The following is a 24,561-nucleotide window of genomic DNA, read 5'->3' as shown; positions in this document are numbered from 1 at the left end:
ATAAAAACCCGTTTTGTTAGCCCAGAGGGGCCAAAGGTCCGTGCTAACACTATTGGTATTTTTCTTTTATTATTCATAGAAAATTGTCTGTACTATGATTCTATACATTATTTATCAGTACGGCTTCGAAACATTTATAATCCAGCGGATATTAATCAGTTTTAGAGCCATACTGGAAAAATTGTTTTAGGAATGTTTTCCATATTAATCTAGGGAAAGGTTTAGGCTTTTGGCTTCATGGTACAAAACCCCACCTCCTCCCCCCCAGAAAACCCAACATACTCAAATTTTTCCTCTCCTAAAAAGAACTGGGGGGAGGGGGGCAAAGCCCCTGGAGGCTTCGCTTATAATATTGTACTTTGTTGTCCCAGGAATCAGTATACCAAAAATCAGATCAATCGGATAATTAGATATATTCACCTAAGTCTTGCCTTAGGACTTACACTCTGTCTGTAGATGCTTGTCCTTTGCTTGACTAAGCAACTGCAGCCTCAGCAACAGCCATGAGATAATCAAAATTATCAGGTTGTTGTTCTGACACTCTCAGGGCCACCAGTTTATTGGAAAATCCTTTGAGGCAGCTTCTTCGGAAATCATCAAAATGAAGTTGGCTTGTCTTTCCATATAACCTCTTAAACAAGGACCATTTTGATGAAAGGTATAGAATCACATTCTCATCCTTTCCCTGACGTCTTTCCTCAAATTCCAGTCTCCACCATCTCCTCTCCAAGACTGGAGCAAAGAAAGTAGAGATAAAAGTAAGACATTCTTCTCCAGTCATGTTGGAATAAGGCTCATTAGAGGGTTTGTAAGAACTTATTGTAGAGAAGGCCTTATCTGACATTGATCCATAAATCAAATGTCTAACAAGTCTATAATTTTTCCCAAAAAGTGCATTTGTCTCTATGTAATTCAAAAGCCTGGCTTTAAAATCTGCCCAAGTGATAGTTTCAGGAGTGTACTTGGGGCCATTCCTTAAAAAGATATCAAAATCTTCCATTTTTCTTCTTTGTGGTGACCTCTAGCTTCTGTTTTTATAGCTCTGTCTGCAGATGCTTGTCCTTTGCATGACTAAAAGACACTGACTGTATCCCATGCATGGCCCCCCTTTTATAAAAGGACTTTGTTACACAAGCAATTTGATCACATGTATTTACCACATTTAGCCTTTGCACATCAATGAATGTTGCATTAGTTATGATTTATGTGTCTCTGAGCTGTCAATTTGGCTCCAAAAATATAATATTGCTGACACATGGTGTTTTTGTTGAATAAAAAATGTTATAAATGTTGAATAAGTTATTTATGTGTCTGGGCTGTCAATTTGGCTCCACTCATTAACAATAAATGTTACATTAGATATGATTTATATAGCTCCACTAATATAATTTATTGCTGCCACATGCTTTTCTTGTGCAACAATAAATGTTGCATTAGTTAAGATTTATGTGTCTCTGGGCTGTCAATTTGGCTCCACTAATATATATTTATTGCTGTCACATGCAATAATTAGTTGCTCCGACTTCTTTGTTGCATCGTAATTTATTACTCTATTAACAGTCTGCTCTAGAATGCCAAGCGAGTAACACTGTCTCGTCCTCTTTTTAAATTAATTCCGATTTTATTCCTTGTAATAGTGTAAAGTAACACAATAAATCTTTATAAACATATCCTGTTGATTGGTCCTGGTTTTGGGTAGACATCTCCAACTTAAGATTTCTAAAACTTCTTTTGCTTTTAAAGTCATACTTTACCTAAACTGCTGTATGGTTAAGACAAACACGAAACATGTGTGTTGCTCTAACACCTAAACACATTATTTTTGTCTTAGGAGAAGATGAAAACAGTTTACTGTCTGCTTGCTTTTTTGTCCTGCTTCATCAATTCAAGTTTATTTTGAGTCATTTTATTTCCTTTGTATGCTTTCTTGCCAACATTGTTTGGTAATGTAACTTCATGGGGTATTCTTCACTAACAGAAGCCTAGGTGCTGGTCACTTCAAGTGTAACTTTCAAATCCCGGCAAGATCCATTGAAGTCTTTTTATTATAAGACTGCCTTACAATTTTGAGCCCAATAAGCTTAAACTGTGAACCCTAAAACTCCATTTATCTAATGTTCAAACTGCTTGCTTCTATCAAACCAACTAACAAACTGAAACTTGAACATCAAACCAAATGAAACATTATTTTTTTAATATGTAGTTGGTTTATTATGTTGTTTATTAATATCAAAAATGTATAACCCTAACGTGTATTTAATGTATAAATTTTTTTAGTTTGTATTTTTCAAATTATATTATGTATGATTTTTTTCTGAAATGAATAAATCATATAAACAACAATAACATGGAGTAAACATTAATAGAGTCTCACTCTTAATATCACAAATTGCACTGCATAGGGTCACACTGTGTTAATATGTCTACAATTTTCATGTCATATTTGTAATAACTAGAGTTGGCTCAATATAACTATCTCGCTATTGGCTAGTTACCTATTATGATCTTATAGAACGATTTTTTTGTCACCCTATAGTTTAAGAAAATATAGAAAAAAAATTTAAGATAAAACTCTCAGATGGCTAATATCCCCCATCCACCCCCTTTAACTTATCCCATTCCCTCCTACTAGATGAACAAATTGGCCAATAAAAGAGGTCCATGTTAGCAACCTAACTCACCCCCTTTCTACTTGCCTTATTAATGCGCTGGGAGGGTGGAGACTCCTTCCTTCTTCATGCCTTGATTACATAAAAACAAGAAGTTTGTTACAAAAATATTGAATCTGATAAAATAGATAAATCAAAAGTACCTTTTGATTTTGTGTATCAAATGAAAATTGTTAAATTCAAAGTAAATGTTTCTTTATTTAACTTTTTAACAAATTTCTTTTTTAACTTTACATATCCTTGAAATTTTTTTTATATTTATTTCTCTATTATTATGTCTTTAATAATAATGTAATTTTAAAACTAGCCTATTAAGGGAAATCTTCACAAGTAATCTTTATAGATGATCTATAAATTAGTAACAGCCAGGAATGCTATTTTCTTCCCTTAAAATTTACTTTTTACTACTATTCAAAGGACAAACATTCAGTCAAAGTACCTGAGTTATTGAGCAAATTTGAATTGGTCAGGGGAAAAAATCTACCAAAAAATTATCTTATATAGCAGTTGAGTAAATACAATTTCCCTTATAGCTAAATGCATAAAGTTTGTTATTGAGAAAAAAACAAAAAGAATGAATGCAAGGAAGGGTATTGATAAAAGTAAAAAGAAGAAGAAAAGTAAAAATATTTGTAAACAATTGAGTGTAAATATTTCAATATTGCGCAGTATCTTTTCACTTCTCTCTACTTCTCCCCCCTCTTTCCTTTATTGTCAGCCTGGCGCCTCCAGCGGAATTTAACAGCACTCTTTCATAAAGCTACATACAGAACAAAAACAATACCAAAAACGGTCATAGATGCTTTTTATGCTTATAAAATTCATATGTAATTGCCAACTCAAAATTCTTTTTTGAATTACAGATTGTTTCATGTTCAAATATTTATACAATCCTCAGATGCTTATAAAATTTATATGATTTAACTTAGAATAAATGTATTATATTTTACATTTAGAGAGAGAAAAAGAGAGAAAGATAATAGTTTAATTTTGTCTTCCATTTCTTATGTCAAATTAAAAAAAAAATTTGTTGAAAATAAAATAAAATTACAATCTTAAAAGTACAACATAGTAAATATATTCTGTAACAACCATAAAAAGAAATATTAAAAGTTGTGCAAAAAATGGTTGTTACCTTATGCACGAATTTACTCTAAGGGCGCATATACTCTAATAATGGCATATAATAACATTTCTGTGAGAAGAAGTGAGTCAGTGAGGAAATTATATGTGCATAGAGATGATTATTGTTTTTTTATTCTTTACTTTTCTCCAGTCATATTTATTCTTAACCCAAAATTGACTTATTTTAGAAAATCTTTGCCTCAATGAACACAATTGTTCTTGTTTTATTTGTAAATAGCAGCTATGCCCCTGGAGACCTCTATGGTATTTTTAAAAAGAAGGGGGTATAGAGGAAGAAGATAAGTTGTCTCACTCCTCTTTCCATTTTAAAAAGAAAAGTAAATTTTCTTTTTTTGGGGTAGGCAGTTTCTAGGGGTGATTTTTCTTGGACCCACTCCTCAAAAAATAGCTATAATCTTCCATTAACATATAAGAAGCTTCACTGTAATGGAGAACCATTTCAGTCCAAGGGTTAGAAAGCCCTTACGCTACAGACAGCCTGTCATTGCATATTACTTTTATGTAAGGATGTCAATTGGCATCATATACAAAGAGAAGCAAGTATAAATAAAGTACAGGGTGCTCATAATAAATCCGGAAAGTCTGTTTTCAATGCTTTATATTTCCTAAACTAATAATACAAATTAAAGCAGTAAGTTTGTTTGTCTTTCGGCCTCTCCTAGAGGCTAGGGCTGAAGCAACTAGTGTATTGTATAGTAACTATAAGCAAGACATTTTCTGAAATATGAGCCAATTCAAGCCTAAAAAGATTAGTTTTTTTTAGGCTGAATTTGAAGAAATTTTAAGCATGTATTATATTCTGAAAATATACAAAGCAGAAAATGATATTTTGCAAACATGATTTATTATTGCCAGGATATTTAATAATGAAACTTATTGCAAATTTTGAACAATTTGTGGATTTATTTGAAAACCACAAATGTATATTTTAAAAATTCATAAATATTTTTTGCACACCCTGTATGTAAATTGAAAATATGTTAAAATGTGTTGATATAAAGTTTAATGATGAAACTTTTAGACAAAATTTGCAAAAATTTGGGTTTTTTTTTATTTTGAAAAATGGGAGATTTTTTTGTCGCACCCTGTATTCAAATAGAAAATATGTTAAACAAACAGTGTTTATAAAAAATCTTTTGTTCAATTTAATAGTAATTTAAATTATCTCAGGAATTATATCAAAGTAAAAATATATGTTTTTTAAAAACTTATTCATTTTTTTTTATATTAATTGATATAATATTACTGCTATTTTCTGATACTTGACAAAAAAATAAAAATTTTTAAATATTTTTTATAAGGATTTTATTTAGAATCTTTATAGAATGCAGTAGGATTTGCAATTTGGGTGTGAGCGTTCAGAGGGTTGGAGATAAGAGGGGGAGGGGGTGGGTGGAGGCATTTTCAACCAATTTCTTGATTTAGCACCTTGCACCCCCCCCCCCTTCCCTCAGGCACGCCCCTATTTTGGGGCAATAAATTGATAGTTAGACTTAAATATTCAAATAAAAAAAATATTTTTTCAAAATATATTTTATTGCCCCTCTAACATCAGAAAAGCAAACTAAAATGCCAGTATAAAAAGTAATACGCAATTTGTAAGTATGTATTTCCCGCAGTAAAAGTGGGAGCAGTGAGTGTATTTGTGTAGCCTGCCCTCCTATCCTAGCAGCATTCTGACAGACTGAGTTCAGTTGAGTCAGGCCAGACTATGCAAACAGGGCGGCACGGGGCGGCAAAACTCTCCCATAACATTAATCATTTTCTATATCTTTTGACACACATACACTTTTCTAGTCCCATAGCCTTATGATGTTTTCTTTTTATGGTATCATGCTGCAAGTTTTATAGCTGAGGATTATTTCTCATCTGGGTATTGTCCTGTAAATCATAATTTACAAGTTTTCAGCTAGTTTTGTTGATATTTCAGGACAATATATGAAAATGTTGGATTGGGCCCATAGAAAAATTTCTTTTGGGGATATTTGCCAATAATTTTTAAAAAAAAGCCAATTATGAAATGGATTGAATTTAGGACATAAAGTAGATTTTAAAAAAATATTCAGTTCTGATTTTTGAGAATAATTTCCTTGTGGGCCTTTTGTCCAACATTAATATTTTATTAATTAAATTGAAATACACATATTTTTGGAGCATTTCAAGATGAATTTTAGCTCTTTTATAGCCATTTTTTAAATATTTTTTTATATTTTTTTTCAGGATTTTAAGTCAGCTATGAAAACCTTAACAGGCGGTGCACTAAACAGGGGTTAATAATGGAATAATATTACAAAAAAATGTTATTTCTTCAGTTTTTTTTTAAATTTTTTATTTAGTTATAAGACCTTTGCAGCTAGGGTATAAAACAGGGGTTTATATACTTACTTAAAAATATTTTTTTTTAGTGTTCAAAATAATTTTTCTAATTTTGTCATTAAATCCCCCCCCTCCATAAAAAAAAAATAAAAATAATTCATGATTTTTTTCCAAAAACATATTCTATCTATTCATTGAATGTATACTGTGAATTGCTGTAAAATAAGTTTTTTAAAAATTATTAAAAAATTTTTGTGTGTAAATATTGATCCCTGTTGTGGAGCTGAGTAGAGCTCGCAACACACGGATCACAACTATACACTCGGCAGAAAGTTGGGGGTGCAACATTTTGGGAATACAAAAAAGGGAGAGAAGTGGAGTGGGGACAAGAGCATGTTCAGCATTAGCGGCGGGGGCGTGACGTCATTTTTTTGGAGAATTTTTAGCATTTACTGCTGCTCTTACAGGATTTGTATATATTTTTAAATGGGAAAAGGTCATAATTTTGCAAATAAATATAAAATAAAATAGTTTTAATTCCTATAGTATATTGCAAAAATTAGTTCAGATTTAAGTTTTTCTTAGAGAAAATTGAGTAAAATTATTTTTTTAAAAAGTATATAACTTGACTAAGGATCGTGTTTTTGGTCATACATGGCCAATTAAAATCGTTAAAACGCAAAAAAATCGATTAGTATTAATTTTGCAGTACAAATGTACGGCAGGAAATGAAAGATAGGAGATGCGGCGGGGCCGTCAGATGGCGCTAGTTGTCGCTCTCTAGCCGACACAAATCCCCGTACTGACACGACATAAATCTAGCATTAGAGCAAACTGAGGGAGGCGGCGTAATTTCGGTGGGGGGTAAAGCATATATTACGATGGAAAAGGGGAAAGATAGATAAAACTGCCGAATTAACCAGCTGAGTTCTGCCCACCACTAACATTTTCTGTAAAGGAATGAAAATACCGACAACTTTATCGTGAATCAAGCAGTGAAAATCGTGATTTTCTATCGTTAGCGACGATTAATTATTAATATAACGATGTCTATAGATGTATGAATAGATAGAGAATACGTGTGCCTTGTTAAAATCCACTGTATAATTTTAGTTGAGTAGATATCCTCGTTTTTTCCCGCTTGTTTGTGTGTTACTAGGGCAGAATATTGTATTAATGTCTGTCTCTCTGGCCCAAATAGTTGCACGAGTTTTCACGTTTAATTGTCGTCTTTTTCCGATTTCAGAGTATGAATAATTAGAAATGACAGGATCTCTAGATTTTGGTAAGTTTAAAGTTATTTTAAAACTAAAAATTATAAGTTTTTATGCCATTTTCCCTCACTGACTGACTCACTCAATCAGATTTTTTTATTTGTTGAAAATTATTTAAATAAATATACATTTTTGTTATTAATTGTGATGTATTTTTGGGAATGGTAGGTATATTTTTTAAAATTAACCCTTAATTCTAGTCATGATTTCCTCTTCCCTCACTGACTGACTGACTCAACCAGATTTTCCTATTAGTTTTAAGTCATATACTTTAAAATATTTTTGGTTAGGCCTTTTTGAGTAAATATACTTATTAATTATAGTAATAAAACCATCTTCCCTCACTGACTGACTCCTCCTTCAATCAGATTTTTGTTGATCAAAATTTTTTTTACTAGTTTTTTCCCTATAAAAAAGGGTGGGGAGTGGGGGGGAGGGTTTTTTAACTGTTTATTTTGGTTCTCATGACAGCTGCCCTCCCTGACTGACTCACTCAATCAGGATTTTGGATTTGTTTTTAATTTTTTAAATAAAAAGTTAAGTAATATAAGGGGGAGTAACATCACAAATATGAAGATGCAGCATTTAGAAAAAAATTTAGAACAGTATTATTCCCTATAATTTTTATAAGGTTGAGGGGGGGGGGGGGGTTAAACTTCTAAAATATTTTTGAATGAAGTATGATTTATTGTTTCTGGGAGGGTGCAGGATAGGGGAGGGGAAGGATGTTAATGTTTGTTTAAAGGGGAGGGATTGAGTTTATAACACATTTAGGGTAGAAGGGTTAATAGGGGGGGGGGGGGGGTTGGCGGCAAAATACATCCATAATAAGAAAATATAGGTCAGCTTACCTCCCAATAGACCTTTTTTGATATCAAACACATCATTATAAGAGAGAGGAAGGGGGGAGGGAGGGGATTCACCCATATTTTTTTTCAAAATGAGCTAGAAGCCAACAAAACTGATTCATGTTAATTCATTACAAATAAAATGGGTTGGACATTTGTTTTATAAATACCCAGTGATTTTTTTTGTCCATTACATCGGTTATATAAAATGTTGTCACAATTTGTTGACAATCAATTTATATTTTCCTTTTATTTTAGATATGGAAGCTGTTTCTGCTATTAAAGGAAGCTGTCAATTTCAATTTCTAATAGTATTAAGAAAACTACCTATAGATTTATTTTATTCAAAAATAACTGTTTTTTTTATAAATTGTATTTATGAGTAAATTTTAGTTATTAATAGTTTTTACCAAGTAGTTTTCAAGATTAGAGTTTTCTTTCTTTTAGTTTTGATTGAAGAGGAGAAGGGGGAGGATCACTTGTATGCACCCTAAATTTGATTTTTTGGGGAGGATTAATGTTGGTAGGGGGTGGTGATTGTGAGGGGGGGCATACCACTGTTTCATTTAATATATCAATTATTAAAAAATAACTTTCATGTAATCATTCAATCTCTGAAACACAAATATTTCCTAAAGACTAAAATTAGTGGGCATTTTAAGGGGCTGTGCTTCATCATGGGCATACCAACTGTAATACTTAGACTTTAGTTTTCTCTTCTTTAACCCATTGATATTTATTCAAAGCTTTCTCATCATTTGTATACCCCTTAGGACCTTCTAAATGTAGTAATCAAAAAGTTTGTCTGTCACACGATTTTTGTGTGTCACACTTTAACCTCAACTTTGGCTATAGATTCTAGGTGTAGTATAGAAGCCAGATGAATAATTCTTGTAAATAAGCCTTGTTAAGCTTCTAAGAGTTTTATTTTTTTATTTTAATGAAATTGACAACAATGAAACCGCAGATTGCAAGGCAGGTGATATGGAGGTAGACATTTCAAATGGCTGTGAACTTGACTCTTTGAATACAAACGGACTGGTAAGTTTGATTTTTTAAAACAAAAATTAATATAACAATGTCTGACAAAAATTGTTTTTATAATTTTTATTAATTAAGCTTGTTTTTCAAAAGTTTTTTGTTAGAGGTTTTAAAGTCCTTATTGTCTTACTTTCACTTCATACTATGGCAGAGAAACTTACAAATGCACAATCTAAATGGTGTAAAAATTAACTGTATAATAGTTATGTAAACTTTTGTCATCTGTAATTTTGTTTCTTTTTATTGCTACAGCACTTTAAATTCTAAGAATGATATAATTAGACTGTCATTCCTTGTTGTTTAGGCGTCTCCAGTGGAGAATGGAAAGATGGAAGAAGAAAGTGAAACATCAAATTCTGCTGATGCAACAAACAATGAAACAAATGGCATTAGTGATAGTCATGAAAAAGACGAAAAAGAAGAAATAATAAACAACATCGAGCTAACACAAGACAATGAGTCAGATGACAGTGATAAGAATGAAAGTGACCATGATGGAAGTGAAAAGGATGAAAATATTCAACAAGAAAATGAGGTCAATGATAAAGATGATACATCCAAAGATAACTCTGAAAATATGGAAGATCATGATGTTTCACATGAAGCTTCTGATGACCAAGAAAAAGAAGCTGAGTTAAAAACTAAAGAATCGGAAACAGAGGAACAATCTGACAAACCTACATCAGTTGATAAAGATGAAGATTCTCCTATGGAAGAAGTCAATGCATCAGCAACAGAAGAAAATGATGAAAAAGAGGTATCTAAACCAACAAACAATATAGAATTAAGGCCTGATGACTCAGATGATGACAACAGTGAAGCGGAATCTGAAGAAAATTCAACAGAAAAATCTGTTAATGTTGAAAAAAAGAAGGATGTTGAAGAAAAAGACAATAAAGAAATCACAAATTCTGAAGTAGCAGAGGAAAAAGAAGCAAAAACAGCGTCTACTGAAACATCAGTTGATGAAAATACTGAAGAAGAAAAAGTTAATAAAGATCCTACTCAAGAAGAAGCTGATACAAAAGACAAAGAAACTGTTTCATCTGCTTCAAGTAGTGAGGCTGGTAAATCCCCGGCTGCTGCTGTTGATAGTGTCATCACATTCAACAAGATTGATGCAGATTCTGATGATGAAGACATGATTCAGGTAGAATAATGCAGGGAGGAGGGGACATTGGTCTGTTCATTACACTATTCCCGACAGTTTTATATTTATGTTTTCTTTTTCGTTGGCTTGATAACTTTTATTGAATTTTGATTTGTTAGCTCAACTTGTCCTAACTTTTAAAAACAAATTGTAATCTACAGAAAGGGTAATTTTGTGTATCATCATTGAGAATTAACATTAATTACTTGTCTTATACCCTAGATCCCTGATAATAATAATATTTGTTTTAAACAGGCAAATTACGGACAGATAAAGTAGAATTATTGCAACTTCGCTCATTTAATCAAATGCATCTGTAAATATTTTTTAAATAAAAGGTTTCGTGATTTTTTAAGCAAAATATTTTTGTAGGAGAAAGACCAAGATGAGGTTATATTAGAGGAAGAAGTGGAAACTACCACAAACCAGAGGTATGGATTTGGTATTTTGTGGTAGTAAGCAAAAGCATACCCCCCCCCCCCCCCACCGTTTTGTTTAAGAAGCTTTGCTTTGTTGGTCCAGATTTTTTTTGTGGGGAAAGCAAGTCTTTATATGAGTCTGTCTTTAGTCCGATCAACGACGTCTAAGCATTTTATTTTAAAGAGGGGGGGGGGGGATGAAAACTTTGGATGTTGGGTACATTAAGAAGGGGGGATAGGGTAAAATGGTACGCGAAGCTCGCCGGAATATTTTTTACCCTGGCCCAAATTAACAGGACGGGAGGTAAATAACACCCCTAAATATTTTTTGGTAGTAATCAAATACATATTCTGGGTGTAAGATGTTTTTGAGAGTTTCAGAAGATTTTTTTTTGTCAACCCCCCCCCCCCCCCTTCTATTTTTGTTGTATCTATTAAACCTCAACAGAAATAAAAGATAATGAAATGTTATTTATAGCGAAAAGAGAAAGGCTGACACAGAACCAGGGGAGCCAACTAAAAAGGCAAGATTAGAACATTTGGACAAATCACTTCGCAAACTCCGCAAAATGGATAGAAAGGATCTTGAAAACTTGCTCAAGGTAAAGTTAAAGTTGTTTTTTTGCGTTATTTCCATGGAATGATTTCAGAATTGAGAATAGCCGTTTAAAGAGGTTAAAGTGTGGAACTGAAATACACACAGCGGCGGAACCGCCGCTATCGCTGGAAATTATCGTTACCCGCCAAATTTAATTTTGCAATTTCTTGCGAATTGCAATATTTAAGTGGTCATTGGGCTGTTTAGTGTTTATTACGTAGTCCCTAAAGTTTTATTATAACGTTTCCTTATTCGTTGGCTTAGCAACCACCACTAATTGTAATCTGCAGAAGAAGTAATTTTGTGGGATGAAGATCAATTTATCGACCATTGTCTTATGCTTTCAGATCTCTGCTATTTACCCCATTTTTTTTTGTAGAAAAAGCTGATAGAAATGTTTGTGTACAAGGAAGAACTTGGCAACCTTAGAAGACAATGTGATAAGTTTAAGAAATCTGCAGGAATGTATATTATTATAAACTTTAGTTAAAATTCCTCAATATCTACAGGGACTAGGGATTGAATTTCTAATATTGGATGGGTTGGAGGATTTATCTTAACAACTTATTTACTTTTTCTGAATACCTACTCTCAACTTTCAAGTTTACGCCATTTTTATTGGAGAAATAACATACAATATTTTTTCACAATTTTCAATACTAATGTGGTATGCGGCACCTCTGGACCATGCAGAAACCAAGACATTATAGTGATGCTACGCACCCAGCTAAATCCTGTTATTATACAATTGTAAGGCCACCTGAAAATATGTCAGATAACGGTATTGGTTTTCATCTCTCAGTTGTCCTGCAAATGGAGGGAGGGGTGTTACCCCTCCCTCTCCCATCTTAAGCACCGGAACCTTCCCCTTCAACCACCAAGTTATCAGCACCACCTCAACCCTGAGGATAAAGGATCTAAGCCTTCCCTCACCTGATAGAATCACCCCCACACAGACTGTTGTTGTCACAAGTAATCATCAAACCTTCCCTCTTTAGTACCCAGACCTACCACTCAACCCCTCTATGCTTATCTACCTATTGTGCTGTTCCATGGGCTATCCTGCCTGCCCCAGACAGGGATAGCCATCTACCTAACCATTGCAATTATCTATGTTTTACTGTATGATTTATCTTTAACTATCTTTATTCCTAATCCATATGTATTTATATTATGTTGTACAAGTTTAGTTATCCTTAGACCAGCAATAAAGAAACAACTGAATAGACTATGTTTATTATTTAGTGATTGCTAGAGAAGCGTAGCTTCTCTATAGTATAGGTGTCCACGTCTGTTCACACTGCCGTAGTCTTTATTCGAACTCTGGTGTCTGCCATTTACCCAAGGCGGATACCACAACTTTTGGTGACAGCTGTGTGAGATTACGGCGAACCACAAGTGTAGAGCAGACGCGCAGCTGAGGCTAAGGTACTCCCAGCAGTGAAACTGGCAAAACTGACACAAGCAACCTGAATTACCCACCCTGGATAGCAAGGTCTAACTCTGTATCCGGCAGTTGTGGAAGCGAAACTGGCAAAACTGACACAAGCAACCTGAATTACCCACCCTGGATAGCAAGGTCTAACTCTGCATCCGGCAGTTGTGGAAGTGAAACAGCGAAACTTGACGGAGAACCGCGAGAAGCGCCGACGTCTAACGGAGAATTGAGCGCTCAAAGGGCTGAAACAGGCCTGCGGACTGGCTGAAACAAGCCAAATAAGTGCAAACGGCTGAAAATAGGCCAACATTTACTGCAAGAGATAGCAGGATCCGAACCAGCGGCGCTAGCAGGACGGGACATTCCCTGCCGCCATCAGCCGGATTTGGATAAGCGGCGCTAGCAGGACGGGACATTCCCTGCCGCCGATAGGCTGAAACACGCCACATAGCTGCAAGCGGCGCTAGCAGGACGGGACATTCCCTGCCGCCGATAGGCTGAAACACGCCACATAGCTGCGAGCTGCGAGCCAACATACGAGTGTAGTGCACCAAAGCAGAGAAAACTACGTCAACTCCAAGTATCCTGAGAGGCTACAACGCAGCCACCCATCTAGAAAAACAGATATTATATCACATTGCAGGGATTACCACCCTGGTGTGATGGTTAAACAATAGATTTATGAGCAAAGATTGGCAAACAATTTGTTGTGTTGTGATAAAACTAAAAATAGAACAGGCTTGGATTTACTGTGTATTGTGATAACAACTAAAAATAGAACAGGGTTGGTAAACAAATCTGTTATGTAATTGTGATAAGGACAAAAATAGAAGCTAGATGTAATATAACAAATGCCCTGATACACAATCTAATTACCTCAAGCCTACAGCACAACAACAATACACCCCTTATTTCAGAGGAAAGGGAGGGGCTCACTCTCCATTGAAGAGAATACAATCAAGGTGATATAAAAATAAACCTAGGATTAAGGAGAGAGGGCAACATTACCTCATTACACAGTTACCTCAACCCACGGCATTCCCCCCCCTTCCTCACAGGGGGAACGGACGGATTTACCCCGTCCCCTCACGCGCTTCCCCCCTCCTACCCACACTTGACTAAGTCCGCCCATGGTGTGGAGCTAGTGACCGGGATCACAGAGCGCCATTTACGGGTAGCGCAACGGAGTGCGGAATATCATAAAATTCAACGGACAAAGCGGACCAACGAGAGAGCGAGTTGAGGGATAAGTGCGCGTTTTACCTGTGTGCGCGGATTGACGGTGCGTAAGCGCGCTGCACGGAAAGGAGATTTCACGCACACACACACACACACAGGAGAGGGGCCACTCTATAGCATACAACAGAGATATTTTTTTAGGAGAAAAACTTGCAAGCTCCTCCCTCCCTATCTACAGTGTGATAAGGAAAATTAAACCAGTTCCTTAAACCCGCTCAGACCCTCAACATCTTCCTAGCCCTGCCAACCCTACTTCAAAGCTGAGTGGTTAGTGAAACAAATATATGTATATATAAACACCCAAGTGATAAATAGTGTTGTTTTTTTTGTATCATGGGTGCAAGTAAGTGAATACTAACCTCACCAAACAACACTGGAAACTGATATGGTAACTGAACGAAAGTACGCCCACCCTGTGGACATAGCCTGACTTGATGCCCCACACTGGGCAGTGGTGGTGTGTACCTGGACCATCGACCCTCATAGTTGTGAACTATATACAGAGGAAGCATGATTTTTTTGGAGCAAGGAGGAAAGCTAGCTAGCTCTGGGGATATTCCTATACACGTATATATATATATATGGGCGTGTAGCCATATATATATATAGATAGCCTACCTATCCATATATTTACTAGCGGATACGCTCCTAGAGACATCTGTGGATACCTACCATACTCCCTTTACCTTTAAGCTAAGATCCGCTGGTTATCACAGAAATCAAGAGCTATACTGGAAAGGAGAACAACTCAGGCTCAACAGTTAAACAAGACGCTGGCCCCAACAGACCAACCCCCTGCTACTTATCATGGGGACGCGCCAGCCACAGAAACTCTTGAGCCAGGAGGACCGAGCCTACGGCTACGTGGACTATCACCCTAATTACACAGCTATAGTATTTATACTAGGGGTGAGCCGGCTCGAACCTCCTTGCGGCGCGGCTACTCTACTCTGCTCCTATATCTACAAGATAAGAACTTGTCAGCCCCTGGCCCGACGTGCGGCAATAGAAGACATTCCTGATTGGGCATTAACTGTGTGCCTAGGCCTGCTGCTGGCACTGTGGTGGACAGAAGTCTTCATTTGGACCAGAACCACCAACATCTGTACCCCACCACTCTCTGCTTCTTCATACAAGATACTGCTTCTGTTATTACTTTGGCCTACTGTGTTGAGTACAGTGAACATCAAACACATGCCAGGTCACAGACCCCTGGTCCCTGAGATGCCCTTGTCTGGAAGGGTGACTGAATGTCCGCTGCACAGCTCCTGTTCAGTTGGTGCTCAACGCACGAGAAATAGCAATACTGGACTGGGGATTGCTGAACCTGCAGGTGTCCTCCTGGGGGTGTTGAACGATGCAACTGAGCCTAATGAGAAGGTGACAAGCTTCAGAGACTTAGTGGCCAGCCCCAAGATGGACACTACCACCAGAACTGAGACTCCAAAGGGGCCCAGCCCTAGGGCCAGTACCACCTGTTTCTGGGGTGGAAAGGTCCTACCTGGCGCTGGCCTCACCAAGCTGGAGGATGGGGAGCTGTCCCAGGGGAATAGGCTCTTCACCCAGATGCCCGACGCGTACCTGGGGGAGCCGCCACCCAAGCCTCCCTGGGAGCCCCCAGGCATGGAACGACTGGGGACCGGCCTAAGGATGGGAACTGGTGACCTGCTGCAGTGGAAGGCTTTACCCAGCACGGAGGGAGCAGGGTTGACCAGCAGCAGTGAGGCTGTTCCCCCACACTCCAAGACCAGATGCCTCTACTCTGTTGAACCACTGCACATGTCCCAGCCAAGTTCCCCCATGCTGCTGAAGATGGAGGCCCACCAGGATGCAGAGCTCCAACTAGGGAAGTCAACAAGAAGGCCACCCCCTGCCAAAACCAGAACCACCGCAGGGGCTCCCCACCAGCAGCTGACGGAGCCTGGCCGGGACGCAATACCAGCTGGCAACTCTGGCCCAACTCAGGTGGCTACCAACAGCCTGCTGGCAGTCCAGAATACAGTTCAGGCTACCATCAGTATGGCATCTTCTGGGCCTTGCTGGTTCAACTGTGGGTACCTGCCCACACACTGGCCACAGGTACCCCCCAGAGATCATAGCCCCCTTTCCGACTGGCACCATCAACGGCCTTTGCTACCAACTATCTGGCGTACCCAGAGGCAGGATCCCTCATGTGGAGAAGCACCTGCAGAAGCTAAGGCCGCGGCTGGCCTCGCCACCCAGGAGAGGAGAGCCGCTGTTGGATGGAAGGGACCTGTGTGTATGGGGAGGAGGCTGAATGTAACCAAGGAGCCACCACACGCAGCCCAGCACCGCCTGACCCCTAGTAGGGGAGACCCTGTTTGTCAGCTGGTGCCCCAACTGGAGGAGGAGAGACCTGGCAGGTTGATACACCCTGGGGAAGCCGGCCTGATGGGACCCAGCTGGACGAAGGGGCGCTGCCGCTTCAACGGCCACACAGCCGCCAAGTGTAGAACCGGTTGGGACCAGGCAATGAAGAAACACCAGGCCGCCCAACAACCTGCATGCAACCAGTCTGACACCCAGGTCCACCTGGAGGGAGATGCCCAGCCGTCACCCCAACCAGCTGCCGCCGCTGGGGCCGCGGCTACCCAGGAGTCTGTGTCTCAGATCGGGACCATAGTGGCCAGGATCAACGTGCTGGGGGAAGCGGCTGAACCCAACCGGGTTGGCCTGGACCTCAGCCTCAACCACAGGGGACCGGTGTCCGTAACCCCTGTCACCCCCAGCAAGAGCCGAGGGGCGCTACCCAGCGCCACCGGGACGGTGTACGGGGAGGCCCTGGCGGCCGCCGAGTGGGAGAGGCCAGAGGCGCTAGCCAGCGAGTCTGAGTCGATGTACGGGACGCCAACCGGCGTCGCCACCTGGAAGGAACGAGAGGTGCTTCCCTGCACCACCAAGCTGATGTCTGGGGCGACAACCGTCGCCGCCACCTGTGAAGACTGGGGGGTGCTATCCAGCGCCCCACGCTGGTGCCTGGGGCGACAACCGTCGCCGCCACCGAGAGACCTGGACCCCTGTGAAGACTGGGGGGTGCTATCCAGTGCCCCCACGCTGGTGCCTGGGGCGACAACCGTCGCCGCCACCGAGATACCTGGACCCCGGAATGAGCCCGCAGCCCCAGAGGAAGGGGTGACACCCGTCACCCCCAGCCAGCCAGAGCCCCCAGCCAGCAGGGAGAGTCCAGCTGTCCCTCACCCCCAACTGCATCCAGCTGTCTACCTCCCTCAACCAAGCCAGGGTAATTGTATTGCACTGGTGTACCAGGAAGTTTGGGCTGGGCCAAACTTGCCTGCGCCCCCTGCATCTGCCCCAGGAACCAGGATATCAGCCATTACCAGCCAAACTGAAGAAGCTTTGACCGCTGCCTGGGGAGTAACTCAACTGGACGCGCCAAGTGCCGAGCCTAACCATAGAAGTAGAGGATCCCCAACAATTATGTCTACCCAAGATGGAGACGATGTGCCTGGACCCCTTCAGGCTAGGGGAGGAAATCCGGAGCCTTGTGCCTCCAGTCCACCAGCAGCAGTGGCCGTGGATGGGCCTGTCTCCCAGCCAACTAGAGCAGAGCCACCCTTGCAGATCCAAGACAGCCTCCGGCATAAGGGATGGACTGTTACCTTCTCCTACCCCGCAGGTCTGACTGCCAGGCACCACCCTGCCAATGTCCAGGATGAGCCTGAGGGAGGCAACGCTCCTACAGTATGGCAACCACCACCTGCCCGCGTTGACAGAGACCCTGGAAGCCGAATGAACCTGACCAGCCCCGAGGGCGAAGAAGCTGCGCCGGCATCCAGTAGCCAGCCTGCCAGCAGCAAGGTGACCAACACGATGGAGACCACCAGCCCAGTGGAGAAACCTGAAGAGGTGTATACCAGGCGGCTGTTGGTCCAAGCCCCCTCATGTGCTGTGCCACCCCTGGAGGTTGCCAGGGTGGCCTCAGAGGTACACATCCAACGGCCAGAACATCCAACAGGACCAGCTACTCCAGCAGATATAGCAGATTCCGTTCGACCTGGGGAGGGCTGGAGTCCACCACCGTTCAGCAGCTGGTATCCTGGCGGACCCATTCCACAAGGACAACAAACTGAAGGCCGCAACCACTGTCGGAAGTCTGGCGGTGCAGACAACCCCTCCCAGCCTTCCGAGGGGAGAGTTGTGGTATGCGGCACCTCTGGACCATGCAGAAACCAAGACATTATAGTGATGCTACGCACCCAGCTAAATCCTGTTATTATACAATTGTAAGGCCACCTGAAAATATGTCAGATAACGGTATTGGTTTTCATCTCTCAGTTGTCCTGCAAATGGAGGGAGGGGTGTTACCCCTCCCTCTCCCATCTTAAGCACCGGAACCTTCCCCTTCAACCACCAAGTTATCAGCACCACCTCAACCCTGAGGATAAAGGATCTAAGCCTTCCCTCACCTGATAGAATCACCCCCACACAGACTGTTGTTGTCACAAGTAATCATCAAACCTTCCCTCTTTAGTACCCAGACCTACCACTCAACCCCTCTATGCTTATCTACCTATTGTGCTGTTCCATGGGCTATCCTGCCTGCCCCAGACAGGGATAGCCATCTACCTAACCATTGCAATTATCTATATTTTACTGTATGATTTATCTTTAACTATCTTTATTCCTAATCCATATGTATTTATATTATGTTGTACAAGTTTAGTCATCCTTAGACCAGCAATAAAGAAACAACTGAATAGACTATGTTTATTATTTAGTGATTGCTAGAGAAGCGTAGCTTCTCTATAGTATAGGTGTCCACGTCTGTTCACACTGCCGTAGTCTTTATTCGAACTCTGGTGTCTGCCATTTACCCTAGGCGGATACCACACTAACATAAAGGAGACTGTATACGATTTTAAGCTCCTTCCAGCAGTGAATCTTAGTGCTTTTTGGTGTATATACTATGTTTATGTTTAATATGGTTATATTGACTAAATAATTTCAGTGTCACCATGATTTTCTATAGAAAAAGCTTTGAAATGTTTAACATTTTTAAAAGAAAAATCATCAAATGTTTCGTTGAGTTCAAAGTGCAAAATTAAATAACTTGACAAAACATCATCAAATGCTGTAAATTGCATAAGTATATTAATCAGATTGTTTACAATACCACAACAACACTTTTACTAAATATACATTTTTCGTCAAAAAAGAATACTTTTGTGCCACGCCTAGTATATTCAACAACAAAAAATACCCATATTCACTTCTGGAAGGTGCTTAAAATCACTTGCTCTTGTTCGTGCATAGTCCCCTTTGAAACAGATCCCCCCCAGTTATAGATATTTTAGGAGAGAAAAAGGTAACAAAGAACAAAAATTAAAGATGGACAAACGGACAGTGATAAGAGCAGATTTTCAGTCATCACAAAAAATATCAAAAAATAAAGATACTTTTCTCATTTTCGATAAATCATAAATTTGAAGCATGACGGACGGAACAACGTGCCAAATAAATACTGGATGCTCATAGGACCTAATAATCTTCAAACTAAAAATCAGCATTCTATAGGGAATAGTAGCTAGGAAAATCACATTTCCCACATAGAGTTACTGACTGACAAAGTGATTTATAATAATTTAAAAGTATCTTAATATTGAACTTATCTCTGAACAAAAGTAAATAATATACAATGTTATATAAAATAGAATCTTGGAAAGAGCAATCAGAAATATTAAGCAAAAATCTAAAGGTAAGATTTCTTTCAAATCAAGAATAATTATGACAATAAGTATGAAAGCAATGGTGGTTACCAAAATATAAGGAGTTTTAATGGTCCTTTTTAATCAAATCTACCTTTTAACCACAAAGTATTGCAAAAGGGGTGGTAAGTTGTAATAAGAAATAAGTTTGATAAATGTTCTTTTGTATTTTACAACATTTAATGATATTTTGCCGAGTTATTTTATTTTGCACAATGAACTCATAAAAACATTTAATACTATTTCGCCCATATCACTTAACATTTCAATGTTTTACATGTAAAACCGCGTTGGAAATTTTTATTCCTCATCAATATAATTATATTTACAAAAACCTAGTATAATAACTAAAACTACTCATAATCACTGCTAGAATATGCTTAAAATCACTTGTGCTCTTATTCGTGCATAGTCCCCTTTTGTCAATAAAACGTTACTTATGTATTAAATTTTGTAGGAGAATTTCTAATTCTAGGATTTGTCAACAGTTCAACGAAAATACATGAGTGAAACAAAAGAAGCCATGGGTGACAAGTTTGTCAAACCAACAAAAATAACAAGAAGTGTTGGTTTAATGGTGATGCCTCCAGAAAAACGTGCCAAAAAGAAGGTGACAGGACCTGGTGGGCCACATGCAGCTAGGCGGTTGCAACCTTCAGCTGTTGCAGGTCAACAGCCACAACAATCCGCACAGAGGTCTGCCATTCAGGCTGCTGCACCCACTGCCACTGCTGCTCAGGCGCGGCCAGCTACAAACGGCCCGCAGTACATAAATGCGGCGGTTGCAGCGAACAATGCTTTGGCAATCCGTACAAATACACAAGGAAGGCAAATTAATGGTGTGTATCGGACGACTGCGGCTCAGAATGGTGCTGCAAGACCTGCAAATAATTCAGGGATGATTATTTTTCATTAATACTTTTAAACCTAATAAACTTGATATTTATTTGGTAATCTATTAATAAGGCAGGCTGAAGTGTAAGATATTTTATGGCAGACTAAAATCTTTACCCCCTACAGTTGCTCATTTTTTAAATTAGAAAATTGGTATCTATGTTTAATCTTTTAATGGAGAGTTAGGGCATTTGATTTACAGAAAAATAATACTTTTACCTTTAGCTGTTCTGTCAAATGGCTTAGTGACCAGCCAACCCCAACGGATACAAACCCAGCCGCAACAGTCCCGCCCCACTGTGCCTTCACCCAGACAGGCCCCGAGCAACAACCCAGAGGTTGTGGACCTCAGTGATGACGACACTCCTGTGGCCCTTCCCTCCCCTCAGCAGGTGACGCGGCCTGGTCTCACTGTTAGGCCTGTGCAGACTATGAGACAGATACCTCAACAAAGAGCTGTGGTAATTTTTTAACCCACCTACTGAACAATAATGATCTTCCTTCTTAAAGGATCATTGTTAGTAGCGAAGTTACTCTATTTCAATTTGTCTGCGCGTCCAGCCGGCAGCCCCTACTGCTGTAGGGGAATTCGATTTTTTCAGCTGCTATTAAGTTAGACATCTGATTTTGTTTGTGAAGATTCCCTTCACCAAAGAGTATCCAGTATGTTATTACTTTTGTCCGTCTGTCTGTCAGTCATCCTAAAATTATTAATGTTATCCAATATTTCAGCTACGACATCCCGCTCCTTTACCCATCTCCCGACCCCCACAGACCCTGGCCTATGGGAACTTGAAACAGCTGCCACCCAAACCATCACTCACCATTGGCAGGGGAGCAGAGGGTGTGGTACTCAAGTGGAATATGCAGCTTAATCTATTCCTTCATGAACCAGTCATTTCTTATCAAATATGGGCTTATCAGGTAATAATCATCACCTATAATTCATAGCGGTTACGCCCCCCGAGGCCGTTAGGGGCTTTTGAGGACAGGAGAGAAGGTAAGAGTATTTTTAAGTGTTGATTTTCTTTGGCTGTTAGAAAGACCATTCTAGATAATTATAAATTGTCCCTGTATATTTGGAATGGGGAAGAAGTTGGTGCGACCCCCCCCCCCCCCCCCCTCCAGCAATATAGCTAGAAACCTGTATTGGACCAAAACTAAACTTTTCTGAAGATTGTAGAGGGATTAGTATAGCTGTTTACGAGACCTTGTGGAACAACCGCACAGCTTACTGTACTTAATACATGAAATTCCTATGTCCATTTTTCCTAATCTTGAATGTAATCTTGTCCTGTTTCTTTAAATTTTTTTATGGCAGAAAATAGGTATTGTTCCAGTAAATTAATCTCTCAATACTTAATACTTACTTTTATTTTAAAACTAGTGGTTTCGCCCAAAGTGTGTGTGTAACCATGGTTTCTTAGTGTTTGGACCTAAGTAGTCATGGAGTAGGACGAGACACTTTTGTATGCTAGCACCAGGGCCAGCTCAAGGTCCACGCTCAAGTACAAGTACTTGACCCGCTGTCTCAAGGGACCTACTCTTTATTACCTCATCCTCGCCGAGTATGACAGGTGTCCCAAATTAAGTCACCGTAATGAATGACGATATCCACAGAAAAGCTTGGGTTAGAGTTGTACTGATATTATGTACTTGACTATTGAGTATCCAAACTACCCAATTATCACCCTTCTTACACAACCAAGGGGAAGTTGTGTGAATGAATTGCGGCTGAGAAATTCGAGTTGCCACATGGGGACTTTAACTCGAACTCTCACCACACCGTAACTCAGTTCGTTACCACAGAGCTACGACGCCCCTTAGAACTACGACGCCCAAAGTCGTAATGTTGATCTGTGTAGTTTTTATTTAATACCTATATTTGCGAAAACTTTTTATCAATGAACTCATATATATTTTTTAGCAGCGAACCTACTCTATAATTCACTTTGTCTGACCGTCCGTTTGTAACGCTATGGGGAAAACGTGATTTTTCTTGGCTCCTATCTAAGATAGACAGCTGAAATTTTCAGGGATTAAACAGGTTATACACATTTCAACTAAACATTAAATGAAAACCTAGGTGTTGTAACAACTCGCCTTTTTTCTCAGTTGGGTGCAGTGACTTTCCTTGTACATGCATCTTATCACTAATACTTGAAAAGTATTTTTGTTACAAAAATTTTCACTCAAATCCTGAAATTTGTGACATACCATACCTTAGTGAAACAAAAGTGAAAAACATTAGTGAATTCCAAGAATATTTTATAAAAATTGATGTATTATATTAATATTTTAGTAATGTCCTTATAAAGTTCATTGTGCAGCTTAGAGTAATTTATTATTTCCATGCCCTTATGTACCAATGTATGATATTGCTCACTTATTATCAATTTTATACTTTTATTTAGGAGCTTCCAAACAGTGTCCCTGATGCCTCCTCGTGGAAAAAAGTTGGAGATGTAAAAGCATTGCCCCTGCCCATGGCTTGTACTCTCAAACAGTTTTCTGTTGGCAATAAATATCATTTCAGTGTTCGTGCAATGGACTCCCACAAGAGAGTTGGCCCCTACAGTGATCCAACCAGCATTAGTGTTTAACTAAATGCAGTCAATACAAAAACTTTTTTCATCAAATTACAGTGAAATCCGCCTGGCATGAAAATTAAATTAATGTTTAAGTGAAAATCTTATGCATCACAAATGTATTTGTTGTTCTCTAGCTTGATTTTGAAATTTAACAATAATAAATTATTATGAAATGTAGTTTGTTTTATTCTTAGTGGTGTGTAGTATCTTTATTAATATCTTTTCTCTCTCATTATCTTTTGGGTTATATATCTGAACATTCTCATAAATCTTTCTATCTAGATAACTACCTCTTTTTAACATTGTACCCCACTGTAATATTCAGGAGCAATGATACAAACAGCTGGGCTATTTTTATTTATCTTCCCATATTCTGTTGAGTTGACTTCAGTGTTTAAATATGTAAGGAAATAATCTAACTATAGAAAGGAGAAGAATGCTCCTGCTATGCAGTATGCAGGGAGTGAGGGAGGGGACAATGTGCAATTAATTCAATTTAAGAGTTTTCACTGAAAAGCATTGAAAACCAGATTTATCCAAAAAATTTGACCAAAGTAAAGGGATCATGGTATTATAATTGAGAAAAAAATTAGTTCTAAGAAAAAAATCATTTACTTGAAAATTAAATTACAAGTACATCATAATGCAGTAAACATTCTGTAATTAATCACTAGAAAAATCACCCTTCAACCCTTCTCATATATTTTTTTACTGCTACCTAAATTTAAGGGGGTCTTAGATTGTTTAATACATAAATATCACAGTAGAGTTTCTATACATGAAATGACATTTTCTTGGGAAATCTATTTGTTAAAACCAGTCATCTAAGGACAATTTGTTTTGTCTGCAATATTCAAAACTAACTCAGCTAGTTAATGGGGCATTGATGTGCTAGTACCCAAATTCAGTCAGAAAATGCTGAATTCTTGCACATTCCCTTTAAGCCAGTACCCAAAGTCTAAGACTCTTAAAATTTGAATATTCGATCCATTGTCTCCTCCCTTACTCCCTGCCTGCTATGAGCCCCTAGTCCTACTAAAACCAAGAGATTTAGTGCTACAGGGGTAGCTATTCTAACCAACAATTCTACAAAAAATCACGAAACTTTACTTAGTATTTTATGGTATATTTTGTCATGTATCTGAAGAGGGGTGGGGAGGAAAAGGGGAAATTTTCCTTTAGAGTTGTTTG

General features: G+C 38.9%; 1 protein-coding gene across 1 annotated transcript; it reads left to right on the top strand.

Moving 5' to 3' along the window:
• The first annotated feature begins 6,999 nt into the window (after positions 1-6,999).
• On the top strand, positions 7,000-23,547 carry LOC145321998 (uncharacterized). The gene is made up of 12 exons (XM_080163726.1): positions 7,000-7,416; positions 8,512-8,538; positions 9,221-9,294; positions 9,599-10,444; positions 10,817-10,875; positions 11,342-11,465; positions 11,841-11,922; positions 19,832-19,875; positions 20,361-20,781; positions 21,005-21,240; positions 21,512-21,703; positions 23,194-23,547. Exons 1-12 carry the CDS (start codon positions 7,395-7,397, stop codon positions 23,380-23,382), a joined length of 2,316 nt encoding a protein of 771 aa, XP_080019852.1. The 5' UTR covers positions 7,000-7,394; the 3' UTR covers positions 23,383-23,547.
• Positions 23,548-24,561: the final 1,014 nt, after the last annotated feature.

This window comes from Acartia tonsa, chromosome 6 (genome assembly GCF_053477335.1).
Source record: "Acartia tonsa isolate MP-2025a chromosome 6, ASM5347733v1, whole genome shotgun sequence".
NCBI classification, from domain to species: domain Eukaryota; kingdom Metazoa; phylum Arthropoda; class Copepoda; order Calanoida; family Acartiidae; genus Acartia; species Acartia tonsa.
Note: the sequence above shows the minus strand (reverse complement) of the source record. Positions and strands in the feature narration are given on the sequence as shown.